This window comes from Coregonus clupeaformis, unplaced genomic scaffold, assembly GCF_020615455.1.
Source record: "Coregonus clupeaformis isolate EN_2021a unplaced genomic scaffold, ASM2061545v1 scaf0696, whole genome shotgun sequence".
Lineage (NCBI taxonomy): Eukaryota > Metazoa > Chordata > Actinopteri > Salmoniformes > Salmonidae > Coregonus > Coregonus clupeaformis.
Window position 1 is genome coordinate 81,590 of NW_025534151.1, and position 25,332 is coordinate 106,921.

Sequence of the window (25,332 nt, forward strand, 5' to 3'; positions counted from 1 at the left end):
TCCTTTCGGTTACTGGCACAACGCTCTTAACCACTAAGCTACCTGCCGCCCTCTTACCGTACCTGCTGGTTCTGTGCTACCTGAAAATTAATTGCACACACCTGTTGTCCCAGATCGAAGTCCCTAATTAGATGGGAAAAATGAAAACAGCAGTGGATCTGGATTCGAGGTTATAGAGTGAGTATCAGTTCAAATGGGACACATGCACCATCAATGAACAGGCTGAGAACTGTTGACATTTCATTTCAATTTATTGTATAAAATAAATCTACAAAAGTATAACTGCATTAAAGTCGTATGCACATTTATACATAAAAATAATCAGATATTTCCGACCAATTAATACATATTGCATAGAACAAGGCACAGATTCAAGGTCAGTGATAAAAATACAGCCGTTCTTGAAAACAGGTAAACTTAAAAATCGCAGAGATGACTGGAAACGACCACATTTGCTTCATTTTTTAAAATAAGTAATAAACAAATGCAAAAGAATAGAAGAGGTAAGCAGCAGGAATTGCTTTTTGCCACTGACTGACAATAGAAATGCTTTGTTTTAAAGGCTTTGGATTACTAAATTCATCACTGACAAAGTTGTTGGCTAACTGTTTCCCGACTGATCGATTGCCGCAAACAGATGAGACATAGCCCAATACACACACACACACTGACTTACGGCATTCACTTCCCTGAAAAACAAAATGAGGGTAAAATATATTACACAGCATCTCTTCACACATTACTAGCAGAATTTCACTGCATGTTCTGTACAACCCAAATGTTAGTGTCATGTTTGAATAAATATGTGTACACCAGAAATTAATAATAATAAATAACTTCATAATCACTTAGTACAAATTATTTTCAAATTTCTTGATGTCTGCAAATGTGTTTGAACCTTACAAGGTTACCCTTGTATTTCACTTGATATCCTTTTGAGTCAGATCAGTTGAGATTCAAAACATGCCATACAGGAAAAGGAAACGTAGTCCATCTACAAATAGAAAGTCGAAAGCTCATACACAGCAGTATGATAAACTCAACAAATTACGAATAACACATTAAAATATTGAAAAAACTTGAATGAGGCCTATGAAAAATCCAATAACATTGATAAGCTGTCCAGATACAAAATATTCTAAAAGTACCCTCAATTTGGACGCATCAGTGTATACCCATGGTGCTGTATGCAAAAGCTGTATATAAATTCACTCTTTGCATTTGGAGAAGTATGGCTGTGTTGATAAACAAACAAAAAAATGCTATAGAAATCAAGGAACATAGTAGTAGTACACAGACAAAGGCACTCAAATTGCAATCAAATAAAAGCATTCCATACAGTATTTTCAACATTTTGTTTCCATTTTGGAAAGGCGAGCACAATGCATGCACAGTGTAGTTAGAAAGTCTCTGGTGAAGTCTCGATATTACATTTTACAATTTCCGGACCCAAAGAATAAAATAAACAATGAACATTTCGCTGCCTACTGCACTTTTTATCCGGTTGGTCGTGTTCATTAGGGCACACCATAGCAAAACGCTTCGCAACAGAAATCATAAATGAGCATTTCTTATTGGACAAGCACCTTGCCGTTTCACTCAGTTTTCCTCAGTTTTGTGCCTATTGAACACGACCCCGATGTCAGTCAAGACCCCACCAGGACTTCCATGATGTGGTCGAGCTCGGCCAGGTCCATTTTGAAGGGCTGGTTTTGGGCCAGAGGGGGAGAGCCCGCCCCTCCCCCACTGTAGCTGGACAGAGTCTTGACCAGGTCGTCCGCAGTGACCATGGGGGTTGTTTTGGACACCCCCAAGTTCGGGGGTATTGAAGAGGCGCCGCAGGGGTGGTTAAAGTCATACATGGAGGTGTCGATGTCCGTGAACAGAATGTCGTCCAGGGCAAAGTCAGTGAGGAATCCCCCGGAGGAGGGCGACATGTCTGTGGGGGCGCTGGGCGGGGGGAGCGGGTCTGCCGACATGGTTTTTGCAGCCTGGCTTTCGTCGAGCAAAAGCGACTCCTTGTCCTTTGGGCTGTATGTCCTCCCTTCCTCTTTCACGTCCATCCCTGCTGGTAGAGAGGGTGGGGGCTGGGGTGAAGGTGGAGGAGACAAAGGTAGGGAGGAGGTAGTAGAGGTTGTCACTGCGATGGGGCACAGCTCCTCGATCTCCTCCAAAGCTGAGGAGAAGCTGTCCTTGGCGGGCGGCGGGGGAGGCGCTGACGGTCTCTGGGAGAGAGGGTGGTGACCCAGGGGGTGGGGTGAGGACGGCGGCAAGGCGAAGAACAGTGGCGGGTCGTCCTCCAGGAGAGAGGCCGGGGTCAAACCAGAGTCCAGCGATGACAGCGGCGAGAGGGGCGGGGAGAGAACGCCGCCAAATGCGGATGACGGAGCTTCGTGGTAGCCCTCGTCCTCGGTGACGTTCGGCACCGGCGGCGGGACGGAGAAGAAGAGTGCGCGCAGCCCCGCGCCGCCCTCCTCTTTGAACTCGTGCTGGATGCGGCGGATGACGTTGTTGATGAGCACGCGGCGCTGCAGGGCTGGCTCGGTGGCGGGCGTCCGCGACGGCCCATACAGCTTCATCAGGGAGATGTTTAGCACCGTCTGGCGCTGCAGCGTGTAGTTAACCCTCGAGTGGCTGCCCGGGGCTCCGGCCGCTGACGTGAGGAGCGCCTTGCCCTCCTCCAGGCCGTCCTCATCCAGTTTGCGCTTCACGCCGTTACCAAACATATATCTGTGGGAGAGACCAGAAACAAGGTGTCAGGAGCAAAACATTGCATATCATTGCTTTTTCTTCATATGTGAAAGAGTGAGTGGTAGTCAGTAAGGCACAGCTACGTGAAATTATGACTGCTAGAGACGTACCACGTCAAAACCAAGTGAGATAGATGCCAGTTACACTTGTATGTGATATATGAGTGTTTAAAATGAACAAACATCTGTGAGGGGGAAAAGCCCTCCTTCATAGTTTTATCAGCAATACAACAAGCGGAAAACATCCACTTCTCACTCAAACAACACAAGTTTCCTGGAAGCAGAGGGGCTTCCTCGCAAACAGTGACAAGAAATGAGACGAGCAAGCAGCGAACACACACGCACAGCGTCACAGCGTATTGGGGGGGTTGGTGTCAGCTGACCAGCTCACGTGAGGTGGCATCAACTGACTAGGTGGGTGGCAGCAAGTTCTGACAAAGTGGAAGCGTCCCAAATGGCACCCCATTCCCTATATAGTGCACTACTTTTGACCACAGCTCTATGGGCCCTGGTCAAAAGTAGTGCACTAAATAGGGAGCCATTTGGGACACAACCAAGCTCCCAACTGAACCACCTGACTCAATCAGAACACGGCGCTAACAGACGTGTCAGCACAGGAAACTACTGACTTCCTGCCTGGAAACAGCACAGAACACAGGCAGAAATGGACCTGCTGTTTTATCGATTTACGCGTTCAAAATTGTCACATTTGGGCTTACAGAAATATATAAGTCTTGGTCCCATGTTTCATGAGCTGAAATTAAAGATCCCCGAAATGTTCCATACACACAAAAAGCTTACTTCTCTCCAATTTTGTGCACAAATTTGTTTACATCCCTGTTAGTGACCATTTCTCCTTTGCCAAGATAAATCAGTACATCCAACCGGCCTCATGTGTAACCACGCCAGCCCAGGACCTCCACATCCGGCTTCTTCACCTGCGGGATCGTCTATATTTTGTATTATTATTTATTTTTTGTATACATTTATTGACATTTACAGACACACAGCACAACATAACCGGGCCCATTCTAGGTAGGAAAGGAGTAAAATGTATAGATAATTATGATCTTGGCAGATCGAGGTGGAGTTTCTGTCATATCCATTACAACTCATTCACTCACCTCCCTTATTTCTTGTCAGCCTGTCTTTCTGAGATGAGAAACAGATAAAGAGGTCAGAAAACAACGAAGGAAAAAATATTCTACAGTATCATACACACTAGGCCATGGGTTCCCAAACTTTTTTGGCCCACGACCCCATTTTGTTGTCTGAGAATTCTCGCGATCCCATCCATGTGGGGGGGAAAAAAAGTGTAATTAACAGCCAATGTTTACTTTTTTATTTAGGGCTATGGCAATCAATTGAAAAACATTCTCACAGTATTTCTGATTGTCTTCTCAACTCACCATCACATACTTTTAATGTAGGGCTATGACAGTCAATTTATAATTTGTCTGACATAATGCATCTTCTCACCACCACTAATGAGATGGGTGTGCTTAAGGCATGTTGCGTCAGAGCTTCTCAAAGTCAGGGGGCGTGGTCGCACCTCATCTCTGCAGTCACATCCAACCTGGATCGACATTTGGTTTTAATGCAGACGAGAGCTCTGATGGCGCTTTCAAGACAACTGGGAACTCTGAGAAATATGGAGGTGAAATCATGACGTCAGTGATCTTCAGTTCGGACAGTCGGAGCTCTAGAAAGAGGCCCGAGTTGGAATTCCGAGATGGATGACCGTTCAAATACATTTCCCCCCCTCCCCCACTTTAGAAAGACTAGTTCTCCAAAAATAATTATTTTATCTGAATCCACTGATTTGGTCACTTATCTGTAGAATGCTTTTGTATTTCCCCTGCATACTTGCATTCAGTTCATTCAGTTTCCCAAATATGTCTGTTACATAGGCAAGGAGCCATTTTCTTTTCATCAACCAAGTCTGTTTTATTTTTTACATCCATTGTGAATGACAACAGTTCCTCTCTCAATGCGAAATAATCTTTCCAACACTCCTCCTCGATAACCACCAAGCCTTGGTGTGAAATAGAACATTGTCATGCTCTGTTCCCATATCTCCACATAGTTTTGTGAACAGGCCTGCATGCAGTGGATGTGGTTTGATGTAGTTTACAATTGAAGTTACCTGCTACACTAAATATATCTCTGAGTTCTGTGCTCAGCTCTTTTGCCGCCAGTTGCTCTCGGTGTATCATACAATGCGTCCATATGGCAGAGGGAGACACATTCATAACTAGACTGCAGAGATGGAGCCCCCATCTGTGCAAAAGCCCATCATTCGATCCCATGGAATCTGTTTTTCGTCAATTTAGCCACGCAGCACACTTAACATCCCCTGTGATGTTTCATGCTCGGGAATCATGAGACGGAACAATATGTCCTTGTGAATAGCATCCCCCGACATGTATAGCGAACAAAAGCCAATGCATGGAAATCTCGGCCTTCACACACTGTTTTCACCATATCAATTGCGGCCGGTTAGATCAAAGTCTCAGCAATAGTGTGTGGTTTCATAGCATAACAGGCCTAGCCATTCACCGTGGAATGATTAAAGTGCAACGACCAAGTGCGGCGTTCTCTGGTTGTATTGTATCTTTCAGATTATAATAATTTTCATTTTTAAGGTAAACTACATTACAATGATTGAGATAAAGACAATATCATAACATCTTTTTTTTATTTCAGGATTTGGGAAATTCTCCACGACCCTATTTTCATGTCAGGGACCCCTAGTTTGGGAACCGCCGCACTAGGCACTAGAACGCCTCCTAAACTGTCACCTAAGATGGAGCACAGAGCACACCTCTCTTGCAGTGCATTGTCTCCCTGGCACGTGTAACTCTACCCTGATACATAAACTACTGCACACAGCCTGCGAGAGACTCGCCCTTTTCAGTCTGTTGTGTAACGTATGCTACCATCATGAAAGCCAGAGGAAAAGAGATTCACTATCGCATTTCCAAACCGTGTTCTTGTAGAGAACATTGATGTGTGTGTGAGAGTGAGAGAGAAAGTGTGTGTCTCAGCTTTGCTTAGAGACACACACGCCAATTGGACTCTGAACACTGTGAGCACACCAAACCCCCCCGAGGGCCCACACACCGAGGAAGTGCATGCGCGTGGCTGGGGAAAGCCACCTCCACACTCGCCTGTTACCATGACGAATACAGTCAGCTGGGAATCCAGAGAGAGAGGGAGGAGGGACGGATGAGGTAGGAAGGAGGGACAAGCGAGGGAGGAAAGAAAGAACCTAAATGTTTCTCCAGTCAGGCTGCCATCACTATAGCAGCTGGTGCTGCTGCTTGGATATGGAAGTGGAGGTGAGAGAGCAAGTTGTGTGTGTGCAGTGCACATATGGAGTGCATCCCAAATGGTCCCCTATTCACCAGTGCACTACTTTGATGTAGGCAGGCTACATTTTGTAGTAGTTCCCTCGCTGCAAATACTATGCCTCCACATACCTCCCCCACTCAGTAAAATTATTCATCAGCCCCCTATTCCACCCCTGCTCTGTTCACTTATTCTTTTCACACGTGGGGCCCTTCGAGGCTGCCATCTGCTGACACTGTCTGAAGACTGGTGCGAGATGGGGAGAGAGAGAGAGAGAGAGAATAGAGAAGACTGACTGGGGATTGTCGGTGACGGGAATAACAGGGTGACAAAGAGAAAGAGAGGAAAGGAAAGTGAAAGGGAGAGTGTTTTTGAGATAGAGAGAAAACAATAGAGCAGCAATATAGTAAGACACACCTTCCGTTGACAAAACAACACAAAAGTGTCCGATTACAACAGCATTCCGGCCACACAGAATGCTTTCTTTCACTCCATACTCGCAGCAGGCTTACAGCGATGGCACTCAGATTACACTCAGATTGCCTCGTCCCAATGTCCACCCCTCGAGCACATGACCACTTTAAACTCATGTCCCGACATGAACTTATTGGCTCTCCAAGAGCTCTCTGTTCCGATACACCAGGGTCGTATTCATTAGTGCACACCGTAGTGCAACATGTTTTAACGGAAAAAAACGAAAACAGGAGTTTCTTATTGGTTCAGGCAGTCCCTCCCCGTTTGCTTCCTAGTGAATACGACCCAGCATGTTATTGATAATTATTCAGTAATGTTATTTCAGCGTGTACTTCCATGAAGTGCCAGGGATTTGTAGAGCCCCATCTGGGACAAGGTCAAAATGTCATTGGATTTTTTTTTTTTTTAGGGTGGTAGCAGGCAGCTGCGTGCCTCACATACTCAGCAGGCATCGTCATCCTGAGGAGGGTCTCGGTTGTACACCAATTTCTAATACCAACTCTGCAGTGCACACTTAGGCTGGAAGAGCAATTCCAGATCCTGCACCTTTCTCAATGGCACACAGTGCAGCCTGCACCTGAGATTTCAACCCTCATTCATCAACAAGCCTAATCATTCTATTTTCCACACTATTTCTTTCAAGTTCTTCCAAACATCCAAGTCCTTCAAGACTGCAGTAAAAGTTAAACACATTCATATTCGGCATGCAAGTATTTTCGGCCTTGATTTTGCCCAAAAGGTTCCTGGAAGAGAATAATTGTATGCCAGGTTGAAAGACAAGGTTCACTGTTTGGCTCTGGTCATGCGAGAAACCACACTCAGAAGCTGGGCTGGCCTGGCATTAGGGTTGTTTGCCCAGGTTTCTCCAGCAGGCAAGTGGATGCTTGTAGCACTGATTTTCTGGGATTGTTTGGAAGAGACTCCGACTGCGTCTGAAACGACACCCTATACAGTGCACTACTTTAGACCAGGGCCCTGGACAAAAGTATTGTACTATATAGGGGATAGGGTGCCATTTTAGACAGACCTTGGTTGGAAGAGAGGCATAGTTATAGAGAGTTATTTTGATTGATCACCTAGAGGGGGATTTTGGAGCCAATTTGGCTGAAATATTTAGGTGAACTTCAGCCCTCCTGCTCGCATATTAGAAGAAAAATAAAAAGAGGAACAAACAGTGTTTACTGGAAACCAGAGCAGACAGAGTCAAGGAAGCAAAGGTGGACTTCAGTCACGGAGATGGAATGCTCCGAGTCTGGTAGTAGTGTGGACTGTGTGTCTACCGCAAATCTGGGCAGATTCCTTGTGGTTGTTCGTTGCATGTTGGTAGCCCTTTGGTGGGTTTCATACTATTCTTTTTCATATTTTATTAATGCCTCAATCCAATTCTTTGGTGTTTTGATGGGCAATTCATGTACATGTTGTTAAAATCTTTAAACATCATTATTAAAACAAATTAAGGAAATGTTGCATTAGGCCTCAGAGTTGAATTGCAGTATAATAATTTCCAATGCATGCAACGGAACTCTACAAAAAAAAAAAAAAAATCCATATTTCCCTGCGCAAATATGAATGTCACTCAACCCTGCAGTTGAAATGCAAATAACACTTTGCACTGTTAGGTTCCTACAAGGCAGCAGCCAGAACTAGCCCTTTTTGCCACCCACATCTCTGAACCAGTGCTAAACTATTTAGAAATCTGAACAGCAGTAGTTAAAACCTTTACAAAACAATAAAACAAAGACAGAGGGCTGTATCAGATTAATTCAGATGCCCCATTCTCCCAGTCAAGTCTATATAAGTATGGCGTACTCATGAACTTTTAGCCTGAACAGTTTGAAAAGGCATGTAGGCTTCTATTTTCTAAACTACTAGTTTAGCTTCCAGGAACTATGGCACATCATATTCCTGTAACAGGTGACAATGAGTCACTCAAACAACAATTAGAACGTGATGACCAAGTCAATATCTGATGAGTCACGACAAAGCTAAGGGCAGGTCTCAAATGTAAAAACATGCACCATTACATAATGCTCCTGTACTTACAAAGTAGCAATTGTACTGGGACCCAAATGAACCGCAACGTTTTCAGTGTACAAAGTTATATTGGTGTGAAGCTCCTCCTCCCACTCCCTCAACGACTTACATGCCACCAAAAAGTTGTTTTGTAGCCTAGGCCCTATGTTCACTGTTGATATGACATGGCTCTAGCATTTGGAACGAAACTTAGTCGCGTGGGTGTCACTTGCTTTTTCAAATGTCAGAAAAACATTATTCAACAGGCAGACGGACTACAGGAAAAAAGAGGCAGACATTCCCACTTCTGGGGCATTAAGACTGCGGGAAATTGTATGGATGACTAGCCTACTAACAACGATTTGATTTATTGATAAATCTTTTAAATGTAATGGTTTGGGTTTTCTGTAATGCCAAAACGCATGCTTCGTCAATTCACTGTATGAACTGTCACTGACGTATCACTGTAGCTGTCACAACAGCTGCCCTTGACCTCCAAAGGCAAACGCCACAGATAGCCTATGGCTGTGATGGGGGCGCCATAGCCTACTCACCGCCACCTGCCACAAAGTACTCAGTCGGCTCTTCACTGAACTGGAGACTTAATAACAATACTACGTTCTCGTTTCGAACATTAGGGCCTCATTCCACATGCGATAATGTAACAGTTGCAACATTATAACAGACAAGTAGCAAAACGTAACAAAAAAGCCACTCAGACGGCGGCGCTTTCGCTCTCGACTCAAGACACAGCAACAATAAAATGCGACAAAATGTTTATTTTTATTTTTTATAGATAATGGCAAACAGGTAAATAACCGCTAATAATTCATTGATACGTAAATCAACGCATAATTATTCCACGTTGAAGCGTGTTTAAATAATCCTAACAGTGGTAAAAGCAACGCAATCATAAACTTACCACATGTAGTTCCAGCAAGGGTTTCAAATCCTGCATCGGGGTCAATGTGACGCCAAGAACAGAGGATCTACAACGAGGAACACGGGACATCGAACTCTTCGCCGTCGACGTCTATACTTTCCTTTCCCCGCCGCGGTTTTCCAAAATAGCCGTGGAGCTCTACACAATGGCGAGATGTCGAGGAGACCGATGAGTCTAGTCACAGACAACTACCGTTCACTGAACAGCAAGACAGGCACTGCCTGAGCATTTTTTTTTCTTCCTATAGACATACAACCACACTGGCTAGGAATGACGTAAAGTGAAGATACGCTCTGAACGGACTGAGTTGACTGGTACGGTGGCACACGCCTCGCCCCCATGTAGCTTGGGAAGCCGCTAGTGGGCGCAAAGCATCTCCATTATTGTCTGGGCTTAATGTGCCCAGCCGGTAATACACTAGTGTGCCCCGGCGAACGGTTTGTACTTAAAACATTCTCCATTCAGGCTGCAAAGGCTTCGATTTCCTCCTTAACTCGATTTAATGTCGAGAAGGCTACAAAAAACGGGGAATATGCGTACTTTCCTTATGAAACACCAATTTCCCCCACCATGCTAGTGGCTAAATGCTAGTCCCAGATGTTGGGTATCACGTTCAGCCAATCAGGTTGCAGCAGTCTGTTTTTTCACCCCTAACCTAACATAGCAGCGTAAAAGAAACAGGGATAGTTTCAAAATAAATGTTGTGCTTACTGAACATAGTTTTAAATGACGTATTGGATTTGTTGCCATGAACTCGTTTACAGAACATTATTCCGTTTTAATAAGATTAAACATTTATGAAGTGAAATTATAAAGTTACAATTTGATTTAGAGTAGAATGTATTTTTTAAACCCAGATGCAATATGTAATTAACGTAATGATTGTTTTGTTTGCAGGTTTATTAAATGATAATTTCATAAATGTGTGCAATCTGAAAAGTGTATTTAACAGTCAATTAATGAAACAAATTGGATCAGAATGCTCTTACTAATCACCCTATTTCTCTCTCTCTCTATGCCTGAGGACACCTTGGCCTGATGATTCCTCCTGCCTTTGCCTGTCCCAAATCTACTGGGTCCTGCTGCTGACTACCTGGCGTGCCCTGGACTGATCCCTGACTATTATGCCCTTTACCACCACACCCACATACCTAACTAGCTAACTTAATTGCATATTATTTCGAAACTATCAGACCAGGGCTGCAGTCCAAACACGATATGTTTACCCCCTCAGCCCTCGCGCTAGCCACTTTCCCTTGGAGAATCCACGTCAAAACCGGATGCAGTTTGATTGCCATCTTAAGTGGAGGCCCTAATGTTGCCCACTCCGCCATCGATTTAGCTCGAGGGAGCAAGTGAAGAACTTTGATCACTTGTGGGGAACTGTAGTCACGTGTCATACTCCAGTGGCCGCGAAGTGTCAAATTTAATCAACAAGACTGCATTTTCGGCATGTCAGACAAAATTATTAAGCTATCTTGCAACAACAAAAAATATAGAGATGACATTGATTTTAGCGTTGGAAAATTCGCTTAGTATCGTAGTGAGGACCAAATAAAACGTAGCTAGCTTCATAAATATATTTTTTGGGAATTCTGAAATGTATTGGAATAAATGACCAAACTACAAAACTAGCTAGCAAGCTATGGATAACTGTAGCTAGTTAGCAACGTTAGTTGCTAGGTACATTAGTAGCTTTAGGTTGGCTGTTTTTAAGCTCAATTTCAAGATTTCCACCAAGGACGTTGGCTCTCTGATCATCACTCTTCCTCGCTTGGGCAAGGTACACTCGGATGTGACGATGTAAAACGTAATTCAAGAGTTGAGGGTTTAGGGCCAAGGGCTGTCTACTTTGAATTTGGACTGCGGCCCAGAGGTTCGGTTTGTTTTACGCCTGCTACATTAGGTTAGGGGTGAGAAAACAGACTGCTGCAACCTGATTAGCTGAATGCGATATGCAACGTTTGGGACTAGCATATAGCCACTAGCATGGTTGTGGAAAATGGTGTTTCATAAAGAAAGTACGCATATTTTCCATTCCCCCCCCCGCCTTCTAGCCATTAAATCGAGTTAAGGAGGAAATCGAAGCCTTTGCAGGCAGAATGGAGAATGTTTTAAGTACGAACCGGTCGCCGGGGTACACGAGTGTATTACCGGCTTGGCACATTAAGCCCAGGCGATAGTGGAGATCGATAGCGCCAACTAGCGGCTGCCCAGGCTACCCCATATTCACTGACCAGACATATTTTTTACATTTACATTTTCATTTTAGTCATTTAGCAGACGCTCTTATCCAGAGCGACTTACAGGAGCAATTAGGGTTAAGTGCCTTGCTCAAGGGCACATTAACGTCATTTAGCAGACGCTCTTAGCCAGAGCGACTCACAAATTGGTGCGTTCACCCTATAGCCAGTGGGATAACCACTTTACAATTTGGGGGGGGGGGGTTAGAAGGATTACTTTATCCTATCCCAGGTATTCCTTAAAGAGGTGGGGTTTCAAATGTCTCCGGAAGGTGGTGAGTGACTCCGCTGTCCTGGCGTCGTGAGGGGAGCTTGTTCCACCATTGGGGAGCCAGAGCAGCGAACAGTTTTGACTGGGCTGAGCGGGAGCTATGCTTCCGCAGAGGAAGGGAGCCAGCAGGCCAGAGGTGGATGAACGCAATGCCCTCGTTTGGGTGTAGGGACTGATCAGAGCCTGAAGGTACAGAGGTGCCGTTCCCCTCACTGCTCCATAGGCAAGCACCATGGTCTTGTAGCGGATGCGAGCTTCAACTGGAAGCCAGTGGAGTGTGCGGAGGAGGGGGTGACGTGAGAGAACTTGGGAAGGTTGAACACCAGACGGGCTGCGGCATTCTGGATGAGTTGTAGGGGTTTAATGGCACAGGCAGGGAGGCCAGCCAACAGCGAGTTGCAGTAGTCCAGACGGGGAGATGACAAGTGCCTGGATTAGGACCTGTGCCGCTTCCTGTGTAAGGCAGGGTCGTACTCTCCGAATGTTGTAGAGCATGAACCTGCAGGAGCGGGTCACCGCCTTGATGTTGGCGGAGAACGACAGGGTGTTGTCCAGGGTCACGCCTAGGCTCTTCGCACTCTGGGAGGAGGACACAGCGGAGTTGTCAACCGTGATGGCGAGATCATGGAACGGGCAGTCCTTCCCCGGGAGGAAGAGCAGCTCCGTCTTGCCAGGGAGTTCAGCTTGAGGTGGTGATCCGTCATCCATACTGATATGTCTGCCAGACATGCAGAGATGCGATTCGCCACCTGGTTATCAGAAGGGGGAAAGGAGAAGATTAGTTGTGTATCGTCAGCGTAGCAATGATATGAAAGGCCATGTGAGGATATGACAGAGCCAAGTGACTTGGTGTATAGGGGAGAAAAGGAGAGGGCCTAGAACTGAGCCCTGGGGGACACCAGTGGTGAGAGCACGTGGTGCGGAGACAGCTTCTCGCCACGCCACTTGGTAGGAGCGACCGGTCAGGTAGGACGCAATCCAGGAGTGAGCCGCGCCGGAGATGCCCAGCTCGGAGAGGGTGGAGAGGAGGATCTGATGGTTCACAGTATCAAAGGCAGCAGACAGGTCTAGAAGGACAAGAGCAGAGGAGAGAGAGTTAGCTTTAGCAGTGCGGAGAGTCTCCGTGACACAGAGAAGAGCAGTCTCAGTTGAATGACCAGTCCTGAAACCTGATTGGTTTGGATCAAGAAGGTCATTCTGAGAGAGATAGCAAGAGAGTTGGCTAAAGACGGCACGCTCAATAGTTTTGGAAAGAAAAGAAAGAAGGGATACTGGTCTGTAGTTGTTGACATCAGTGGGGTCGAGTGTTGGTTTTTTGAGAAGGGGAGCAACTCTCGCTCTCTTGAAGACGGAAGGGACATGGCCAGCGGTCAAGGATGAGTTGATCAGCGAGGTGAGGTAGGGGAGAAGGTCACCGGAGATGGTCTGGAGAAGGGAGGAGGGGATGGGGTCAAGCGGGCAGGTTGTTGGGCGGCCTGCAGTCACAAGTCGCAGGATTTTATCTGGAGAGAGAGGGGAGAAAGAAGTCAAAGCATAGGGTAGGGCAGTGTGAGCAGGACCAGCAGTGTCATTAGACTTAACAAACGAGGATCGGATGTCGTCAACCTTCTTTTCAAAGTGGTTGACGAAGTCATCCACAGAGAGAGAGGAGGGGGGGAGGAGGATTCAGGAGGGAGGAAAATGTGGCAAAGAGCTTCCTAGGGTTAGAGGCAGATGCTTGGAATTTAGAGTGGTAGAAGGTGGCCTTAGCAGCAGAAACAGATGAAGAAAATGTAGAGAGGAGGGAGTGAAAAGATGCCAGGTCGGCAGGAGTTTAGTTTTCTTCCATTTCCGCTCCGCTGCCCGGAGCTCTGTTCTGTGAGCTCGCAATGAGTCATCAAGCCACGGAGCTGGAGGGGAGGACCGAGCCGGCCGGGAGGATAGGGGACACAGAGAGTCAAAGGATGCAGAAAGGGAGGAGAGGAGGGTTGAGGAGGCAGAATCAGGAGATTGGAGGGAGAAGGATTGAGCAGAGGGAAGAGATGATAGGATGGAAGAGGAGAGAGTAGTGGGAGAGAGAGAGCGAAGGTTGCGGCGGCGCATTACCATCTGTGTAGGGGGCAGAGTGAGTAGTGTGGGAGGAGAGCGAGAGAGAAAAGGAAACAAAGTAGTGGTCGGAGACATGGAGGGGAGTTGCAGTGAGATTAGTAGAGGAGCAGCATCTAGTGAAGATGAGGTCAAGCGTATTGCCTGCCTTGTGAGTAGGGGGACGGTGAGAGGGTGAGGTCAAAAGAGGAGAGGAGTGGAAAGAAGGAGGCAGAGAGAAATGAGTCAAATGTGGACATAGGGAGGTTGAAATCCCCCAAAACTGTGAGGGGTGAGCCATCCTCAGGGGAAGGAACTTATCAAGGCGTCAAGCTCATTGATGAACTCTCCAAGGGAACCTGGAGGGCGATAGATGACAAGGATATTAAGCTTAAATGGGCTAGTGACTGTGACAGCATGGAATTCAAATGAGGAGATAGACAGATGGGTTAGGGGAAAAATTGAGAATGTCCACTTGGGAGAGATGAGGATTCCTGTACCACCACCCCTCTGACCAGATGCTCTCGGGATATGCGAGAACACATGGTCAGACGAGGAGAGAGCAGTAGGAGTAGCAGTGTTTTCAGTGGTGATCCATGTTTCCGTCAGCGCCAGGAAGTCGAGGGACTGGAGGTTGGCATAGGCTGGGATGAAGTCAGCTTTGTTGGCAGCAGAACGGCAGTTCCAGAGGCTGCCTGCGACCTGGAACTCCACGTGGGTGGTGCGTGCAGGGACCACCAGGTTAGAGAGGCAGCAGCCACGCGGTGTGGTGCGTTTGTGTAGCCTGTGCAGAGAGGAGAGAACAGGGATAGGCAGAGGCATAGTTGACAGGCTGTAGCAAATGGCTACAAAAATGCAGAGGAGATCGGAATGAAATGAGCTAAGCATCTGGGAGCAGAGAGAGCAGGGCCTCCCTCACCAAAAACTTCTACCTCAGAAACTAAAATTGTTTCACTGAACCACCCGAACAAAAACTCTCCCAACTTCCACCTTTAGAAATCAGAATTGTTGTGAACCACAGCGGTTCAATGTTTAAAGGAATAGACTCAACCCACTTTATTCAACTATGACACCATAGCTAACTAGCTAAGCTAGCATCCAATAACATATAACACACCGTATAGCACCAACACTTGGTCACAACAAACCACCAATAGTGTGATAACACACTAAACAGATCATTCGTGTCTGTGTCAAGTTCCTTTCATGACGCAACAATGATTAGACGTTGGCTAGCTAGGACAAGTATATTGTATTTAGCTACTACCGTACAGTTAGCTGGTCGTGTTGGGTAGCTAGCAATGGCCACTGTGTTGACTTTGTTTGAAGAACGGCTAGCTAGCTAGCTTCGTGCTACACCCGGCACACAATGGCTATTGTGTTGACTCTGACTCTGTTCGAAAAAACGGCTAGGTAGCTCGCTTCGTGCTACAGCCGGCACTGCCAAGACACAGTAACTACCCACAACAACCCACGATGCCTAGCTATGACGCCGTAGCTAACTTGCAAGCTAGCATCCATTAACACACAATTTAGCATCAATACTTGGTTACAACAAACTGCCAAGAGTGTGTTAGCACACTAAACAGATAATTCAAGTCCGTGTCTAGTTCCTTTCATAACGCATAACGCAGCAAAAATTAAACGTTGGCTAGACTACATTAACATTGGAAACAGCTCTCCAGCGTTGCTAATCGATACCAGTAGCTACCCGCTAGCTAGCTAGCCTCGTGCTTCGATACTAACCTACAATTACCTACGGAAACCTACAATAACAACAATACTAACCTATAATAAATACAATACCTAACTACAGCTAACTACCTACCTACGATCTAATACATGGTTAAGCTTTACTCAACACCATATGAGAAGCTTACCTCCTGCTTACCTCCAGCTAGAGAAAAACACGACCTCTCCCGACAACGCTGGATATATATAATAGCCTAAATATATATATATATAATAGCCTAAAATTAAATAACTCTATAACGTTGGATTTTGTTGCGCTAGTGTAAATATCCTAGGCTAGCTTATAGATCAATACTCATTGTGTGTGTAGGCAGCTTTCAGGCAGAATAATAATGATAACATGTAATTGAGAGAAACAGTCATAGCCTATTCTTGTGAGCATTCTCTTGTCAACTAGTCTTGCTGTGAGTGAGCAACCACAACTATGTAAGGCATCCAAGCTATTCAACATTAGACATCTTGGTATTAGCCAGTGCAATATTGTAATGCATTCTTTCTATGTTAGCTGGGAAAATTAAATGTGTTGACAATGTTCACTCCTACAACGTAGATCTAATGTACATCACAAAGTGTATTACTATTACCTCAAAGTGTTATTTGTGGCATTATAATGCTTAGAAATCAAACCAGCAACTTTTTCTGAAACTGTCAAAATAGTTTTTAGTCAATTGCCATCTGTCACTCTGGCAACAGCTTCTCCATTGACAACTGGAGACAAATTTCAATTAGTCAAACAGGTTAGAACTATGCTGCAGCAGAGAGCTTCAAAGACAAACACATGGCCACATGGCCACATGTCCAAAACACCCAGGACATTTAAAACAAGCACTTAGTCAGATAATAGAGCATAAGCAAACTGCAGAAATAATCATTTTTATCAAGGGATTTATCAAATGCTTATATGCCCAAAATGGACGCGGGTCGTTATGTGGCTTTGCACACACCTTTGTATCTGTGTGAGTGCAGATGCTCATTTAGGAAAGAATGATGTGAGCGCCATACTACTCCATTTTCTGGCATCTGTTCAATAATGTGGTGGTTATCCCCGAGTTAGGCAGAGCATGACATAATTGCAACCAGATGGCAAGAATAAAAACCGGAGGACTCTCCAACACAAGCAGCTGATTCCCTTCAAATTAATGCAGGAGCTGAAGATATGGCATTCCCATCTGTGACCAGTGGAACCCATTCTGAACTTTGGACTGGTTCAAAGTTAAGTTTAACACCTCAGCGTAAATCAGCACAAAAGCCAAGGTTAAAAGTTAAGGCCAGAAACACAGTACATGAGTACTAACTAAGGGAAGTCAAGTGAATGTAGTAAAATTTTTATAAATAAAATGACAATGGCCATAAGGGCCCTGAAAGCAATGGCAGTGCCACAGCTGGTAAACAGTCGTGACAGAAGGGCAGCAGTAGTCCGGGCTAGGGGTATTGCTGTCCCTCCTAGGGGCAAGAGAGGGGGGGCTGGGTTGCCAGTTGTGAGCAGAACGAGCACTGCTCTCCTATTTTGGGCCTGGCACCAGTTGAGACAGGGCTGCAGGGCTCCTGCGGTCATCATGGTCTCTCTCCCCTCTCACGTTTCACCCGACCGTTCGTCCATCCACCCACAGACAGACGGACCTGAGACTGTACAGAGAGCTGCCTTATGACTTCAACCCCAACCCCAATCAGAGCCCATGCAGGAAATGGACATCTCGTTATACATCACTCGTAATTACACGTGGAAACGAAATTAAGCTGAATGAAAGACGCAGCCCTGAGGGATGCCTACCTTTTGACCCGCCAATAGCTAGCTTCATAAATATATTTTTGGGAATGTCTAATCACAACAACCATGATGGTACTGGAGCAGAATGGAGAGGCATGGCGAGAGACCGAGACCTCTACTTTGAGAATGATGTTTCTTGTAAGCATCTGGAAGCAATTTTAGTACAGGTTAGAGAACGGAAGGGGGTGAGGAGAAGATGCAAGATAGTGGTTGAAGTTGCGGTCTCTTGCATACAAGACGGCCATATTACATGAAACTGTCAAGAGTATGACATAAGATATAAATGTCAATAAAGAAAATGCAAGATGGTGGGAGAAGTTGCTACATCTGACAAACAACACACCCATATTTCATGGAACTGCCAAAGAAATAAGAGGTGTCAATTAAGGCTCCTATTTTCTGCATATATCCTCCAGATTTAGTTTTGCGTCAATGTTTGGCAGATCATGGGTCAGTTCTTTTGGGCCTCTTACTTACAACATAGACTCTCTGGAGCCGGTTCCACCACATAGAAAAGCATACGACTGGCACCCGGGCACTATTTGAGTTTACCCCGTTGCTAGGGATATTGAAACAGACCCCCCTCCATAACGGACCGCCAAGGTTGCCAATTAGCTCCCGAAACCCCATCCAACCCATCTCTTCCTCCTCCTGCTCTGAGAGAGAACACTGAGGGAGGGCCGCCAGGCTGGGATCAGGAAATGAACGGCTGCAGTTTTTTTAAGGTCGGCTCCTCCGCCGCGGGCATCCATCCATCACTGTGTTTTTCTTTCTGGTTTTTGTCTTGCCTGGCGAGGAACTACTAGGAGCTATTTCAGAATGATACAGTATCGCAATTGGCTTTATTGAGAGTAGCTAAAAGAGAGGGAGGGGGTAGGTCTCGCATGAAAGGATTAAAAGCCAAAGAAAGTCTAGCCAAAGAAGACGTAAAAACTTCTGTAACGGAGGCCTCCAATTTAAAGTGGGGCCTGGATGGAATGAGTGTGTAGATGCTGAGGGGGAAAAGGGAGACATGTCTTTGATTATTTAGCACTCACTGTGAGGTGAATGAAATGGTGAGATAGCTAGTGTACATATTTGATTAATCACACCCCCAAATGCTTTCACTGGAGCACACTGTACATGCATGCATGAACAAGCGGGTCGGGCACTGACATACCTCAAGCTAATAGGCAGCTCAAGTCATACATTTCATCACTGCTGCAAATTGCAAGATGCCATCGTGGCAACTCGCTTGCTGGAGATAAGCTTCTGACCAAAGCAGCTTTAAACTACACGAAAATATACATGTATGGTGAAGTGTATACATATGTAGGTTATGTAAAAACTCAAGTCAACAGAATTGTTGTTCATCATGTAGCCGGCGACAAGAAACCAGGTATCTTTTCTTTGCTCATCTTTCCCTACATAGCCTGGCTCCAAAAAAATAGGTGTCAATTAAGTTTAAAAGGCAGCCTTGTCAAATAAACAGGCACAATTTACGTTTAGTCTAACAGTGAATACAAGGAGGCTGAGTAGCAATACAATAATGAGTGTTCCAGGCAAAATCCTTCAAAGGCAAGTAGTTGTACTGTTTACTCACAGTACTATAGCAAAGACCAAAAGTCAACCGCTTGAGAACAGATGCAAAACACCTTTCTTAGTCACAATTCTAACAGACAGAAACAGTCACTACCGGTAGTCTAATTCACTGAGTTGTCCATGCAGACTTGTATTATATGTCAGTCATTTCAGGCTGCTTCTAATTCTGATTCATCCGAAGAGAATCAACTCTGTGCTCTGCTGCACACTTGGCCATTGTTCAGAAGGGCATCAGGCATACAAATGGGACCCGTCTGGCCAGTAGGGCAGCATGCTGTTCAGTGCTCACTGGCTGGCTGACACACAGTCCCCAACACCTCTCACTCCATTTGATGATGTTACACTACAAAGTGTGGCCAAAGCCCGTCTCAAGTGCACAACTGCCGTCTAGGCATGAGTGAAAGAACCAAGATTGACATAATGGAGGCTTGATTCTCCATCTCTTCTCCACAAATCCAGCTCCAGTTCCCCCTTTTTGCTGTAGGTATTGTCTGAGTGAACTTCACACATGGGCTGACTAGCGCCCTCCCTATCCTCCCCCACCCCTCTCTCTGTATTTTACCTTCAGGGCTTCTTCAGTAGATCGGGTGAAAGGCTGCAGACCCTCTACAGCTGTCACAGATGCTTTCCCCCTTCCATTGCCCGGCAACCAAGAACAAATAAAGCCAGCAAACAGTCCCCCCCTCTCTCTTGCGCCATCAACTCTAACCCACTCCTCAGCGCCGTTGCTGCTGCTCCCCATCCCAACGCCCACTCACTCCCTCTGAACCTCACACCAAAACATCTAGCCCTTTGTCCACGCTGACCGGCTGAATGTATGTTTTTTCTCTCACTTAAAAGCAATTTGGGGTTATGCCTTGGAAAAAGAGAAGACTCCAGTTCAACAGCTAAACAAGAGGCCGGCTTCACACTGCCTTTTACTATACTCCGTTTACATAATTACAGGGGTCTTGTAGAGGGGAGGAGGGGGAAGGGAGCATGCCAAGCGGTTAAGAGTGTGCCCTTTCTTCTGCCTGGGGCCTGTGTGTGAGAGAGGCCGGCTGGGGCACATTTACAGCGGCGGGCACCATGCCACCGCGACTGCAGCGCTGATGAGAGGGCCAGATGTTAATCAAGCGGGCACACAATGGGTACCAATTACGGGATGATCTGGTGGATGCTCTACATTGGGTATGATACTAATTCTATGACAAGGTTGGTGTGAAAGAATAGATGAAGGGTATCGATCACAGCCACAAAACAATGCCTTTGTCATGGTCACGGACATCAACGTCACATGAACTCAGATAACCGTTCAACATAATAGAACGCCATGGAAAAGCCAATATAATTCACGACAGCTGTTGAGGATGTGTAATCTAATTACTATTCCAATGAGGGCCAATTCAAAGTGATTGATTTGAAATTGCCCTTAAATCAGATTTCAAGAAGTCCCAACTACTGGGAGACAGCTGCATACATGAACTAGGCCACCTAATGCTGCCCTCCACTGGTACAGACCTGTACCAGATTCAGTGTTGCAGTTTTTTCTTACTGGGTCCCTATGTGTTACATAATGTTAAAGACATGCTCCGGAACTTTGGCGACTACTAAGTATTTTTTAAACCACCCGCTTTGGGCTGGATGTGTCAATGTGTAGTTCATACATGCATAAACTACTAGCAGAATTACTGTCTTAAATCCCCAGTTTGTTTTTCTGGAAGCTGTGCTGCGCCATTTTCCCCCCACGTGGGCCAGCCCCCTAGCATTAGACTTCAACCAATGAGCTTCAGCTCCTCACCATTTGAGTGACAGCTAGCAAGAGGAACATCATGCACACACAGCAGAGCGAGAGTAACGACGTGGTGCACAAATCTGCACGTTACGTAGTACACCATTTTTAGGGACCACTTTTGGCCCGTGAGCGCTACTTTCAGAATTACTGGCTAAAAAGTATATAAAAGTACCGGAGAATCCCATAAACTGTAATGTACACTTGTTACTGGACAGACTCCAAAGTAAGAAGTAAAGAATGTAGTGTTTTGGTGGGCACAAAAAGGTGGTTGAGCTGGGTAAAACAGAGAAAGTCTAAACGTGATCCTTGGGATGTCCAACTGACATCATCCCATTGAAGGGGGTATGAAAAATAATAATGTATGCACTCACTAACTGTAAGTCGCTCTGGATAAGAGCGTCTGCTAAATGACTAAAATGTAAATGTAAGTTGAATTTTAAAGGTGAAGGTTAGGTAAGGGTTAGGGTATGGACATCTGAAGTTCAGCGCAACAGCACCATTTACTGGAGACAATGGAATCTGGGCCAAAGATCACACCGTTCAACTTATCAAAGAAGAGCCCATAAAGTCTGTCACATTTCAGAGACTAGGCCTATTTCAGTGTGAAATGTGCATGCAGAACGGGTGTAACTATTAGGAAAGAATTCCAACAAGACAAATGTTTATTAAAGATCTCCTTCATTGTTTAATAGACATTGTGCCACAAGAATGTCAAGTCCTCAGCCACAAATCACGTGCCGAAATAAAAATGTTCAGCTACTTTTCATGATGTCATATATTTCACTTGCTTCTCTACAGGTTTAGCTAATCGGTTCTTACATATATGTATAAATATATACAGTTGGTAGAATTCTTTCATCGTGTGGTGAAACTTTGTTGTGCTGTTGGTTGAGAGACACTGGCGGAGGAAAAACGTCATTGACACTTTCAATGTAGCACGTGTCCATGCGGTATTATGTATGTCAGCAGAACAATTACTCTCTGTACAGGAATGTTGACTAATGCTAGTATCATACAAAATTCATTAGACTAAACCCAAATAAGAGAAGAGCTTGGGCATACAACCATTATGGGCATACAAAAGGTATCTAAGGCTGGAAGGACATGCCAACAACGCAGTGTGCCAAAGGCATATCATATATACATCCTGCCATAAAGGCACTGGCACATTATGTGGGGCAACATTGTGAAGTTGGACCACGTGACATTGAATGATATTTCCTCTAAATAATTTGGGTTGATTACAGTGAGCAGACGTGCTTAGTCATGATGAGTGCATTGTGGGTAAAGTAATCAGTTCTGCCGACATGTATAATGCTCTTTAAAAACGTGCTTCATTGGGAGTGCTTCCTAATTCATCTTCTGAGGAGATCAGGCCAAAGTCATGCTGATATCCACAGTGAAATAAGGAGAACACAACCATCTTAGAAAAATTGATTATTAACTACCAGACCTGGAGTAAAGAGTTGGGCAAGGTTGTGTCATATTCCTCTCATTCATAATGATCACCTTGCGCCTTGTTTAAAAATGTCTGGATAATTTGCCACATCTTATTTTGGATAGGTATATGTTTTGGTAATATGTAAAAATATCCCACATTAGGTTAGTGTGTTTCTGTGGATGGGCTTACCCTCCTATTGCTGACCTTGCTAGGGGTTGGGGTGGGACATATTTCTGGTATTGCAACTGCACACACAATTCGGGCCACTCAGTCTTCCCTCTCTGTCACTCTCGCCATCTTTCTTTCTCTCCTTTGTCTTTTTCTATCCCTGTGGAGCATGGTAACTTTTGAGATTGGTAGGTAGGGGTCTGGGTGGATGACGTTTGGGGGGCTGAGGGGCCTCAGCAGCAGCCTCCAGAGGAGGTCTTGACTGGCGTGCTCTGGATCTTGACGTTGGACTTCTCAGAGCCTCCGGCCGTGGCCCCAGGGCCCATTCTCTTCTTGATCTCAGCTGCCATGGTCATGAAGGCCTGCTCCACGTTGGTGGCACTCTTGGCGCTGGCTTCCAAGAAGGGGATCCCTAAATTGTCAGCAAATTCCTGAGGGAGGAAGAGGAAGAAAGAGAGGGGGAGTAAGAGAGAGAGGCAACAGTAAGGTGGGAGTAGGGGACAGGCATATACACACCAAGAAAAAGAAAGAGGCAAAGAGACAAAAAAAAAAGAGTGGGACACAGAAAGGGAGAGAGAAAAGATTCAACTGAAAAATGCAACAACAATAAAAGGTGAGTTATTTTTCATTCTGTAACCAGGTAGAGCGTTACCTTGGCTGTCGTATAGTCCACCAGTTTCTTTGTCGTCAGGTCACATTTGTTGCCTACTAACAGTTTGTTCACGTTTTCACTGGCGTAGCGGTCAATCTCCTGTAGCCACTGTTTCACGTTATTGAAGGATTCCTGGGGTGTGACAGGAGAGGAGAAAACTGTTGATAACTCAACAACAGATGCAATAGGCTGCATAACCAGATACACTGAAACGTTAACCTTGTTCTCAAGCCTGTGTAAGTTATCTGCTATGTAAACTTGTTATAAAGAGAGTGAAAAATAGAAAGTGAAAAAGTGAAAGCGCACGAGAGATGGACTGACCTGGTCTGTGACATCGTACACTACAATAATGCCATGCGCTCCTCTGTAGTAACTGGATGTAATTGTCCGGAACCGTTCCTGTCCAGCTGTGTCCCACTGGGGGCCAGTGAGAGCAAAGTTAGACCCAACATCATATACAAATCACCATGTTCCACTTCTGCCGTTCTTATGACTCTTTCAAGTCATGTCAACCACAGGTACTCACAATCTGAAGTTTGATGGTCTTTCCATCTAATTCTATGGTTCTAATTTTGAAGTCCACTCCAATAGTGCTAATATAGCTCTCTGTGTATGTGTCGTCCTGAAGAGGAAATAAGAAAACCAGTCAATCCCTATGGGTGTTCAATGTACAGTAAAGTTCCTGGGATGTCAAACTATTATCCCTCAAAAGATCAACATGGCAAAGTCACACCTTGACTGAGGAAAGTTACTTACTGCAAAACGGAGGAGGAGGCAAGACTTTCCAACGCCAGAGTCGCCAATCAGAAGCAGCTTGAATAAATAGTCACTGAAAAGAGAGTAACATTTGATATTTCACAGGTTAAACAAATGTCAATTCCACTGTCATGGAGATATTACTATATATTATTCGTTATTTGTTGAAAGTCATAAAAACAACAAGGCAACAAATTGTCACATAGTAGCTAGTTCTGTCTACTATAGTGACAAAAGCCAGTCAATCAATACAATGTATTTGTATCACACATCAACAATCAAAGTAGCCATGAATGGAATTCAACAGACATAGCTAACTAGATTTAACTATATTATTGGGCAATTAAGATTAAGCTGATCAGCTAATTTTTTACAAATGTTCATATTTGAAGACGTCAACACAGCAGTTAACGTTTAAACTAGCTAATTTAGCTACCTAACTACCCAGCTGATACTAGCTAGTTAAGTTAGCTACCAGCTGATATTGATAACAATAGCTAGTTAGCAAGCCTATGGTAGCTAGCTAGCATTCATGCTTGCTGGCGTTTGAACGTAGCTAGGAAGATAAAAACAGGCCCTAACACGCCTATTAACAGTCAATATAAAACATGTCTAGGACGAAGTTGATACAGAACATACCTTATGTCATCGATCTCATATTTGCATAAAAGACAAAACAACTATCTTATGACGTAAACTAACTAACAGTTAGCCAGGTAGCGGACTAACGTTAGCAAGCATAAAAAACAGGCTGTCATCATTAACCAACAGTGTTACTTACTATTCAGGATTCATCGTTGACTAAGCACGGTAACGTTAATCAGTTATTCTTTAAAATATTGCTATTCTTTGTTGTGGAAAACTTGTGTAATATAATCCAGCAACAATTTTTATCAGAACAACTGCAACTAGCTAGCTAACTACTCGGAGCCAAGATAATCGAATCAAATATGGCTGCCCTCCTGACCAGGAAATGCCAAACAAACCTATGGTGCTAGTGGAAGTTGTAGTCAAATCGTATTAGGCCTACATTATCATCATCACATTTATCATCCATCATTTATTTATTCATAATTTCCACTCCATGCATTATCATGGGATGAAGAGAGGTCCACACACCTGTCCGATTGTTTGGGATGCAGAAGAGCGGTAGCCCAACACAAGGCCCTACTGGATCATGAGAGGAATATACCGTTTTGGAATGAGGGAACTCACTGATTGATGGCTGGATTGCACAGGAGGTTGGTGGCACCTTAATTGGGGAGGACGGGCTTGTGGTAATGGTTGGAGCGGAATTGGTGGAATGGTATCAAATACATGGTTTGTATGAA

The 25,332-nt window shown here is 45.0% G+C and overlaps 2 protein-coding genes across 2 annotated transcripts; both read right to left on the bottom strand.

Annotated features, from left to right (window-relative positions):
- Window positions 1–232: 232 nt before the first annotated feature.
- LOC121533182 (SERTA domain-containing protein 2) lies at window positions 233–9,915 on the bottom strand. The gene is made up of 2 exons (XM_041838983.2): window positions 9,511–9,915; window positions 233–2,730 (listed from the first exon to the last, which is right to left on the bottom strand). The coding sequence occupies exon 2, from the start codon at window positions 2,724–2,726 to the stop codon at window positions 1,647–1,649; it is 1,080 nt and encodes a 359-aa protein (XP_041694917.1). The 5' UTR covers window positions 2,727–2,730; window positions 9,511–9,915; the 3' UTR covers window positions 233–1,646.
- An 11,730-nt stretch (window positions 9,916–21,645) lies between these two features.
- On the bottom strand, window positions 21,646–24,967 carry LOC121533183 (ras-related protein ORAB-1). The gene is made up of 6 exons (XM_041838985.1): window positions 24,783–24,967; window positions 24,002–24,074; window positions 23,772–23,867; window positions 23,567–23,662; window positions 23,246–23,377; window positions 21,646–23,024 (listed from the first exon to the last, which is right to left on the bottom strand). Exons 1-6 carry the CDS (start codon window positions 24,794–24,796, stop codon window positions 22,827–22,829), a joined length of 609 nt encoding a protein of 202 aa, XP_041694919.1. The 5' UTR covers window positions 24,797–24,967; the 3' UTR covers window positions 21,646–22,826.
- Window positions 24,968–25,332: the final 365 nt, after the last annotated feature.

Coding starts and splice junctions, on each gene's coding strand:
- LOC121533182 (XM_041838983.2), bottom strand. CDS start 2,726: ATGTTTGGTAACGGCGTGAAGCGCAAACTGGATGAGGACGGCCTGGAG.
- LOC121533183 (XM_041838985.1), bottom strand. Junction 23,378..23,566: donor TGTACGATGTCACAGACCAG/GTCAGTCCATCT, acceptor GTCACACCCCAG/GAATCCTTCAATAACGTGAA. Junction 23,025..23,245: donor TGGACTATACGACAGCCAAG/GTAACGCTCTAC, acceptor TTCCTCCCTCAG/GAATTTGCTGACAATTTAGG.